At 40.5% G+C, this 10,108-nt stretch overlaps 1 protein-coding gene across 1 annotated transcript in view; it reads right to left on the bottom strand.

The window, feature by feature from the left end:
• Positions 1 to 5,538: 5,538 nt before the first annotated feature.
• LOC144766677 (chloride channel CLIC-like protein 1) overlaps positions 5,539 to 10,108 on the bottom strand; it is a 1,253,199-nt gene continuing 1,248,629 nt past the window's right edge. The window contains exon 5 of the mRNA XM_078650450.1: positions 5,539 to 7,312. Coding sequence (XP_078506576.1) covers positions 7,067 to 7,312 — 246 coding nt within the window. The 3' untranslated portion in view covers positions 5,539 to 7,066. The remainder of the gene's footprint in view (positions 7,313 to 10,108) is intronic.

Here is a 10,108-nt window from a genome sequence, read left to right as displayed (position 1 = left end):
GTCCTGTGGTCTCTGCTTCTTCGACCAGTGCATGGATGCATGTTCTCAGGATATCACACGGATCCTGGGTGAGTTTCCCATAGTTCTTGGTGTCACTGAGCAGCCGTTCACATTCCAGGCCGTAATCATCTTTGTTCAGGATGACAGTGCCCCCGCCCTTGTCGGCAGGTTTTATGACAATGGCGTTGTTTGATCTCAGTGATTGTAGGGCTTGGCGTTCTGCATTGCTGGGGTTCTGGAAGGTGTGATCTTCCTTTAATGCTTCAATTTCTTTGAATACAACCTGTTCATAGGCGGTGACCTCTGGTGGTATAGCACTTGGTGGTGGCATGAAGTTTGCTCTGAAGTGGGTGTCTCCCTGCTGTTCAGTTGCAGGTTGGGGTGGTGAATTTTCAAAAAATCCCTTAAATTTGAGTTTACGAAAGAACTCTGCCAGCTCACAACGTAACTGAAATTTGTCTAGTATAGCCTAATTCTGTGTCCCACCAGGTCGAGGCTGCGACTGCATCCACCTCGAGAGACGTGCTGCATGATCTTAACCCTGGTGACTGGGTGCTTGTCCGAAAGCACGTGAGGAAGAGCGGCCTTGATGCTCGCTGGCGAGGTCCATATCAAGTGCTTCTGGTTACAAGTACAGAGGTGAAGTGTGGAGGATTGCCAAACTGGATCCACGCTTCACATACTCGCAGAGTCCCAGAACCTGTTGGGGACGTGACTCCTCCTGTTCCGAGAACTGCAATCGAGAGTGTAACAGAAATAGAAAGAACAGGTCAGATGAACGGAACAACCAACCGAGCATGAAAAAATAAATCAAGCAGCTACCGAAGTGATTTGACTCAAAAATAAACGACATTGCAGAAGTGAACTTTGAACCAGAATAGAGTGAACAGCATGGTGCAGAAAGATCAGATCAAGAGGAAGAGAGGAGAGCAGATGCTGCAGCAGCAAAGTGGCAGACAAAGAAAGAATGGCTGAACATAAGGCTTGCATCTGAGAAAAATCTTGCTCCGATTCCTGAAACATCTGAATCCGATCAAAGTGAACCAGAAGAAAGACCGGATAGTCTAAGACGATCCAGAAGGGAGAGAGTACCGTCTCGAAAGTACTGAGTTGACATATCTGGCTGCAGATGCAGAAACCGGAGAAATTTGGGAGGCTGGGAACCGGCACAGTGAGTCTCACCGAGAACAATCTAACAATTAACATTCAGTTGATAGTTCCTGGAATTGATGGCTTTTGGAATCTTGACTCTGACAGTCCCTAATCCACCAAGGCCGAGAAGGCTACGCTTTTTGATCCTCAACCAGGTTGCTTTTCTACTTTTGGTCGACAGCCAACAGCACAAGAAATAGGAGAAATGTGTGCTGAAATACTACAGCGTGTTCTTGCTATGCTTGGATCTAATATCATACATGATAAAGATTGAACTGTGAAAGAAAATCCGTAGCCGTAGAAAGAAGATAACCTAGGCCCAAGTGGAAGAAGATTTAACACAGGGACTTTCTTTAGATGAAGAATTGAGAGTAGGGCTGACTACATCTCTACAATAGGTTTTGTATTGCTGAATTGAACATTGCAACAATCGTATGAGCAAAGAAAAATAAAAAGACATTGTAAATAACCAAATCAAGCAAAGGAAAGAAGAACTGAGACTTTTGTTGAATCCAATTACATTTCAAAGAACACAGTGGTTCAAAATGGAGTCAGAGAAAACAGGGCGCAAGCAGAAATGCATGGTTGGTACCCTTATTGTCGTGGTGCTTATTGTCATAACTGTGGTGATCGTTACGTCTTTGGTTGGGTCTCACGATGCTGAAAAGAATGAAGTGACATCTACACCATCTACCACAGACGTAGGAGAGGGTGCATCTGCCAAAGATAGAGATATGATTAGGGAAACTAGTCGGATGCTACACATAGATTTGTCAAAAGGAGATTTTACACTAAATGCATATGCTTGTTTGTTGTATGAATATATGAATACAATGGTGGAAAAAGATTGTTATGTGTGTATGCAATAGCCAGAATCAGCAGAAGAGGGCATTCGTTATCATCACCTGCCTTCGACTTATGGCATCACATGTGGTGTGTTGCTGAGCATGTTTTATAGTAAGGTCCATTTTGAGTACTAGTTCTCAAATTATGATGTGGTACTCTCAGAAGTTCCAGTCCTTAAATACATGAATAAGTATGATTACTATAAGGAAGTAGAGAGAATGTCTAAGTATTTTGAACCTACTCTTACTCTGGATACATCATATGCTCATAGACACAATTTGACTTGCATGTTGACTGACATCGAAAAGAAATGTGTAGATCAGATAGAAGACCGACATAGAAAGACCTTATTTAGACCAGACCCAAAGCATAAGGTTATTCTATGGACACAGGAAGAATTAGATCATAAGGCAAAAGGAAGTTCTGGTCCAATAGTTTTGGATTTTCAGCAACGAGGAAAACTGTGCATTAGACACCCATCAACATATCACAACAAAATATTTGTGGGTGAGAGTGATTGTGAACATATTTTCTCAATTGAGGAGGTAATAAGAAAGGCGTTATTGGATAAGTTCACCATAGTACCAAATGTGTATTTTGTGTGCGGAAAGAATGCATACGTAAAATTGCCTAAGAATTGATATGGTACATGTTATCTGGCTGTGGTATTTCCTAAAATATTTAATGTGGATGATCTATGGCCCTTAGAAGGAAAAAGCGTTCACAGAGGAAAACGTGGTGCAAGTGCTGGAGAAATTTTTGGAGATGTATTTGGAGCTATGATACTGAGTGTGGGTGTCATCTTCAATGATTTGAAAATTAGAAAACTGGCAACAATAGTGGATAAGCTCTCTGTAAATACAGCTCAAAACTTGCTACTTGTGGATGGAGAGATGGTATTGATAAGGGCTATGCTTCTTCAAAATTATCTTGCTTTAGACGTCCTATTGGCAAAAGACGGAGGAGTCTGTAAATTATTGAAAGTTCAACAGTGCTGCACGTATATTCCTGACAACAGTCAGGATATACGAAAAATACATTAGTAACATCTCAGAGATACACCAAGATTTACGTGATTTGGCTGCAGAAGGGATTTGGGAACAAATTGGCAAAGGGTTTGGGAAAACTGGAAGCTGGTTTGGTAGTCTAGGACAAGGGAGAATGGGATACATCTTGAAACCCATCATAATAGCACTCATTTGTATCATTGTGTTATTGGGAGCCATCAAGGCTTACAAATGGCAAAAGGCATGTCATAATGAAAACTCCTTGAAGAAACTAGAGCATCAGTTAGAAAGACTACAGGACAGTCATTATCAGCACCTTAAGGGGTTAGAGAGATTTAGACAGGGACGGCAAGCTACAACCTCTGTTTAGGTCGGTGCCTTCAACAAGGAGGAAACTGTAAGAGAGTAAAGATGTTGGTGTTATGACACTAGTTATAAGAGGGGGGAACTGGTAGAGCGCTTACCACACTCTAAAGTGTATGGGTGCATTATACTCATGAATCAAACACACCTATTCATATTCTTATTGTTTGCAGTGTATTCTAATTATTAAATGCATTTATTCAACATTTAAGTATGGAAATGTAATGCGCACCTTTGAGTAGGATTTATATGTATTAGAGATATTTTCATTTCTGTATGTATAATGTGCAGGATGGCATTATATTCATGTAAATGTGAGTTGTTTATGTTGCCTACATTGTAGGCCCAAAACTGCAGACTGTTGTTGATTTAAAATTCTCTAGTTGCTAAAAAAAAATAAGTAAATGTATCCATTTTGTGTGCAAGGACAGCATGTTCTCATATCACTGCATGTGCAAGAATTCAACCTTGTTATTTTAATTTTAAAGAGATAACCGGAATGCTTTGAAGAGCCGGAACAGCGAGATTGGAGTATGCCTTGCGTGCCTGGCCTATCTGAACCTCAAGGCCGCTAGAAGACAAGAAGAACTTAGTTAAAAGAGTCAATGGAAAGCTACTGGAAAATATTGCAAATGAAATAGTTCGTCATGTGATACATTTAGGGGGGGTGCTGAACTTTGTCTTTTTGTATGATGCGCAGGGACAGAAAATCAGACTTTTACATTTTCAGAGGAGAAGGAGCATCTTAAGAGCGAGCTCCATAGCCTTAAGCTATTTTTGACCCATTTGACGTGAGTACTTCTTAGGAAGTCTACACGTGCTGACACCTTTGGGAAATGATATAGCGGAAATAGATAAGATCCTCAATGAGAGTAGTGTAGGGAAAGAACTTATTCTTTCCCAATGAGAAAGGAATTTGATACAGCCTCAATCCTGGGTTGTATTTCAATTCTACAGGTCACCACATTATGCCTTCTACGCCGAATTAATTATATTCGTCAATTTGGCTCTGTACTGATTTTCATGTACCTGTATTCCCTAATTTTATGGTGCATGTATATCCAATTGTTTTGGGCCTTATGATAAAATCCATAAACTGGAATTTGGAGTCTGTGGTCTTTTGACATGACTAAAAAGTATATTTTTGAAGTGTTCTCTCCCCTCAACCACTTTTGGTAGGCAAATAAAAGACCATCAGTGCTAGATTTGGAAGAGAAGGCAATGACAAAATTTAGCGTAATCAGTCTATTTTAGCATTTCCGACTATCAATTAAGATCGTAGGAAGCAGAAGAAATGGTTAATTGTAGTCCTGCATCGTGGAAATTTTCACTTAAGTCATGAACAACCCTTCCTTCCCCCCGGCTTTATTTCTTAATCATACAGTATAAAAACTACCCAAAATGTTTCGTAGTTCACATGATTTACGCAAAAAAGAATTGACTCTGAGAGACATCATCCAGTGCAAGGCATCATGGGTAGTTAATGCCCTCGAGTCCTAAAAGGAGCAAGGTTTTTTTTGTTGACTCTTACAATGTTAGCCCATCAGGCTGCACTTTGCCACATCATGTTAACATACAGACATAATTTTATGTAGTGTTGCTGCATTGCAATTGACTACAAATGAGCAACTATTTCTTACTTAATGTGATTTTCACTGTCATTATCAGGCAAATATGAGGTTTTTGAGGGGCTCAGGGTGGAAGACGGGCTCAGGGTGGGAAAGGGTTCAGCTCTATAAGATCAACAAGTGGCAAACCGTGTGCGATATCACTTCTACTATGCCTAACATTTTGTTGAATCTATGTCCATAAAAATTAGTTCTTCAAACTCCCAGATGTAAAGTATGTCTAGCTCAATATCCTGCCCCCTCCCCCAGTAAACATCCGTACTTCAACAGTTACTTCACTACAGCTTTAACAATACACAAGTACCAACGTTTTTTCAAGCAAGTCTGGAAACCATCAAATAAATGTAACCAACGTGTGAAATGTATGACTTGGATCTCATAATTTGCCTTGATCCTCGATATAGACGAGGCAAGGGGAACGCTCACTATTTATTTGCAAGACTTCACATACCATGAAGATGTAGGTTTTCAATGAACTTCTGCTCTAAAGGCTTAGGGATGCACATATAACAGCTCAGTAAACACAAGGAAGGCAAGGAACAGGAGATCTAGGTTGGTTTTATTAAAAATATGTACACTTTTCACATAATTAATGACATATCTTCTCATACCTATACAAAAGGTTTATGGAAACCACCAATAATGCGCTCAGTTGACAAAGTAGTATAAGATAGTGACATAATGATGTGTTCGATGGTAAAAATGGAGAAAAGAGACTGGTTGGGTGTTATTTCCTGTGTAGCAGGTCATTCTCGCTTTCTTAGTGGCTGCTTGGTTCAACAGTTTCACTATGGCTTGACATGCCTCTTGGGTCAGTGACAACCATGTGGTAGGAGCGACGGGATAAAGCAGCACATTCTTCTCTCATTGTGGGAGATGGGGTGCCTCCATCAAGCGTGTTCAACATATTATTTAAAGGCTGGAAACTATGTACTGCACTTTGTGATAGCATCACCCGGTGATGAAAACAAAACCCTGTTATTTTACCTATTCTTCGAGTTGTCTGTGACTGTAAGTTATCCATGGATTCGTTCAAATATTTTATATTTAAATCATGGTGGCCTCTGGGGTACACTGAAGAGAAGACGTGTGGTATTTGTTTGCATCTTTTAAAAATGGATTGCAGGGTCAAGTTCAATAAGATTTTACAATTTAAAGCTTTTTTTATAAAATATGACAGCTATTGTTTTTAGATTATCAGATAAAGTTATTTGCCATGCAGCTTCATTGTGAAACATTTTTTGAATGAATGCTGTAAATCAGAAAAAGCAAGTAACTAACATATTCTTTTTAAACGGGATGATGGATTAGGTGCAAAAACAACAATTCATCTAAGTTGGTCAAGCATCTTGAAAACTGAATTGATATCGTCCATAAAACATTTATTAAAATCCAGTGACTGATTTTTAAAAAAAGTATTCAGTGACTTTGTATTAAAATTTGTATATATGGTTGAGGTGAGGGTCAGAGAGCAGTTTTGCCAATTAACACCACCATATTTTTAAGGCTACAGTTCTATTCTAGTAACTGTCCAGAACAGCCCCACATATCTGGAACAACAAACATTAAAAAAAGATTGTGGAACAAATTCCACTGGCGAAATGCAAAAACTGAATTCCAGTACACCATATCTTGGTCAGTTTCACTAATGCATATTCCCATTTTCTACAATTTCGCCAGATCCCAGAAAGGTGCGACGTTTCTCAAAGAAAATAATAGTCTTTAAAAATCTGATGGAGTCTTATTTGTCACTCATGGTTCCGTTCGTATTTCTTACCAACAAGGTAACGATCTCTCCATGTATTCTACTGAGCAGATGTTCCTAAGAGATCTTGAGTAAACGCTGATGAAAATCCGGTGCTGTGTTCACCTTGGGATGGGCTGGCCACAGTCTCATTTCTTTCTGTGGTACTTAGCAAACTGTGATTGAATCAATTTCATAGTTAAGTAGCATGCAAAGTACAGCATCCTCCACCCCCAACAAAGGTCCTGTGCAATGAAAGCGTCACTGCGTAACGAAACAGTCCGAGTAGCAGTAGTGTCTGATGGGCGTAGAATCAAGATTCCCATTTATCCTAGTTTACGTGGTGTTTTGGAAACAGTTTTTTTTTCATTCGTAGGAGCTGCTGCTGGGAGCCTGCCCCTGTGGAAGATGGTAGTCAAAAAAGTTATGCAGGTGATCAGCATCAGGAGGAAAACAATGGGCTGCCACTGTCCAGGCACCTCCTTCATGATATTTCGGAGGCTTCTTCCCAATGTTTGGCTTATGTGCTCCAGTGGGTGGACTATTATCCGCCCAACAGCAGAGCTAACTGCCTGCAAGGAGAGAAAAAAACCTTATTAAAGAATTGATTGTCTTTGGTCGGTGGCATACATCAAAATGTTTAAAAGGAAACGCCTCAGATTACATTCTTATGTATAGGACATATAGTGCAACTGGGCTACAAAGCAACAGAATGAATGTTCTGTACATGAAGCAGCTTTTATAGTGGACATAAAAAAAGAGAAAACGGTATGGGAGACTTGGGTTACTTGACCAGAGGTAATGGTTTACACTGGAGAGGTGAAAGGCATAGCTATTTCTTAAGTTATCCAGTCTATCCCACTTTCATTAAATTATTTCTATTTAGAAAAGTATACCCCTCAACAATGATACATATTTTCTACTTTTCCATAAATCAGTTAATAACTACATCACTCATTTAAATTCCAACATGATGCTCATATTTGTCTGCAATTTAATGAAAGCAAAGATGAGTGAACCAAATTTGATTCTATAGACAACGAAAAGCTGAAAAACTCAAATTCTGACTTGGTTTCCACCTGAGCAAACATTTTATTCAAATGGATGTTATGTTCATTTCAGCACATCACACAAGAAGCAACATGTATTGTAAGCATTCTATTCCAGGGATGCAATTAATACAGGTTCTGTTCTCACAGTCTGAGCCAGGATAAGGGGTGCGGAATTGGCTTCAAAGTGCATGGAATCACTTCCTGTTTATCCCGAGATATTGAAGGTCAAAGAAGCATCACAGGACATGGCTCACTTTTAACATATTTGCAATGAGTAAGTTCCATGGAGGTCACTTATCCTAGATAAATCCTTGGGACGATTTCAAAATTTATTTCTGCACCTATGATGCTCAATAACAACAAAACCTCTTCTTATAAACTGCATTTTGTGTACAACATGATTCACATTATGGAAAAAAGTTGTGTAGTTGCTTATACCACCACATTGCTGCTGTTAATCTTAAACTACATCTATAGATATAGAACGAGATAATTTGGAATTTTATTAACAAAATGTGAACCCTCATAAGAGACTACCAGCAGAGTATAACTGTGTCTCATTTCAGCCAAACAATCAGTCTAGATGTGTAAAATGGTAAGTGCAAATCATGGATTCCTTTTAGCTCTTGCTACAGCATTGGCACCCCCAATCTACTTTTTAATGTTTCATTTAATATCAACAAATCGACTTTTGCAGCTTGTGCTGCAACATAAACCCTAATATATTTTAACAACTTTTCACACTCTCAGGTAGGTCTCCAGACAACTGGACATAAACCAACTTTACTAAATCTAGCAAAAAGTGACAAAAATAAACAAACATTGACAAAGCCATTAGGTCTTGTCAACAGAGAGGTGGGTGGCGAAAAACACATGGGCATAAAGCAACGCGGGGTAAGCACATAGGAAGTGAACGCAGGGGAGTGAGAGACATACATGTGAAGAAAGTTGAAGCCTGAAAACCGAGCCGGGGAAAGACGGTGGAGTGTAAAACCAAAGAAGAGGAAGGGAATCACACACGCAGTAACAAATTAGAAGCAAGGAAAGGAGAGCACCAATGAAACCAACCAATAATAAGTAATGGGCGAGCTCTAAGCTCACTGTATGTCTGGCAACAGACAGTGCATGTGCAGTCTTAGGAGAGACCTAATAGACTGAGGAGTCTGCCCCCTGTTTTGTACAGCTAGGATGCGCTCTACTATTGTTGCGGTCAGATTTGAATTTTTTTTTATAACCAATTTTAATGGCAATTTTGTGTGGCAAAGTAAACACGGTAACCATTTTCACTGTGACATGTAAGACATTTCATTGCGGTTGCAGGTATTCTCCTCCCACCTGGCTGGTACGAAAAAGGCAAGCCCATCACGTTGTGAGTAATCGGTACAGTAGACCCATCCATTTGCCCCATATACGTTCATGTTTGGTCGGGAACCCTCTTGCTTCCTATACCGCTTTTTCTTGGACCGCACACCACTCCATTACGCCATTTTGCAATAGAGTGAGGTGTTGAGTCTTTCCAGGCCGTTGCAATGTCTCTTTTAGCAATCAAAATGGCTGTTCCTAGAAACAAGCAAGGGGATTAAGAGGGACTTCCCACTCGAGTATGCCACTCAGTTCAGATACGATTGGTGCCCAGTATTTAGATAGGACAGTGCAGGACCAGACCATACGGAAGAAGTCAGCTGGTTCTCCCCTACAGCGTGGACATTGCAGGGTTGGGAGAAATCCCACTATGTGAAGCCGCGCCAGTGTAAGATATGCGCAGTGAAGATAATATATTTGAATGAGGTGGAGCTTGGCAGATATAGTGAGCGTTCTGGCAGCCATCAGAGCATCCCGCCAGTCTTCAACTTTCAAAGGGCCTATCCATCGTTCCCAGTGGGTTCTGAGAGGGTCTAGCGTGCATGGGGTATTGTTTATCAGGGATCGATATATTTGGGATATCTCTCCCTTCCCCAGGTTTCCCATGAGGATCTTGTCATCCAGTGGGCTAAACTCAGGAAATGCCATGCAGTTAGGGATATGGAGGGCCAGGGCGTAACTAGTTGGAGATACCTGAAAAATTGTGTAGAGTGCAAGGAGTATGTCTGCTGTAGATCTTGAAAGGAGGATAAGTGTCCTCCCTTCCATACATCCTCCAGGCAGGTTACGCCTATCAGATCACATGCCTGAAAGCCCGTCAAGGTCATGCCACAGCAGCGTTTGCAATGTGAGTTTGATGTTCCAGTGGAAGTGTCGCAATGGGGAGTGCCATGCCAGGAGAGCTGCACTACTGGTAGGGCCTGAGGGATTGGGGCTCTATATAGCATGCTTGGG

Source organism: Lissotriton helveticus, chromosome 7 (assembly GCF_964261635.1).
Source record: "Lissotriton helveticus chromosome 7, aLisHel1.1, whole genome shotgun sequence".
Taxonomy (NCBI): domain Eukaryota; kingdom Metazoa; phylum Chordata; class Amphibia; order Caudata; family Salamandridae; genus Lissotriton; species Lissotriton helveticus.
This window is presented reverse-complemented; position numbering and strand designations above follow the sequence as displayed.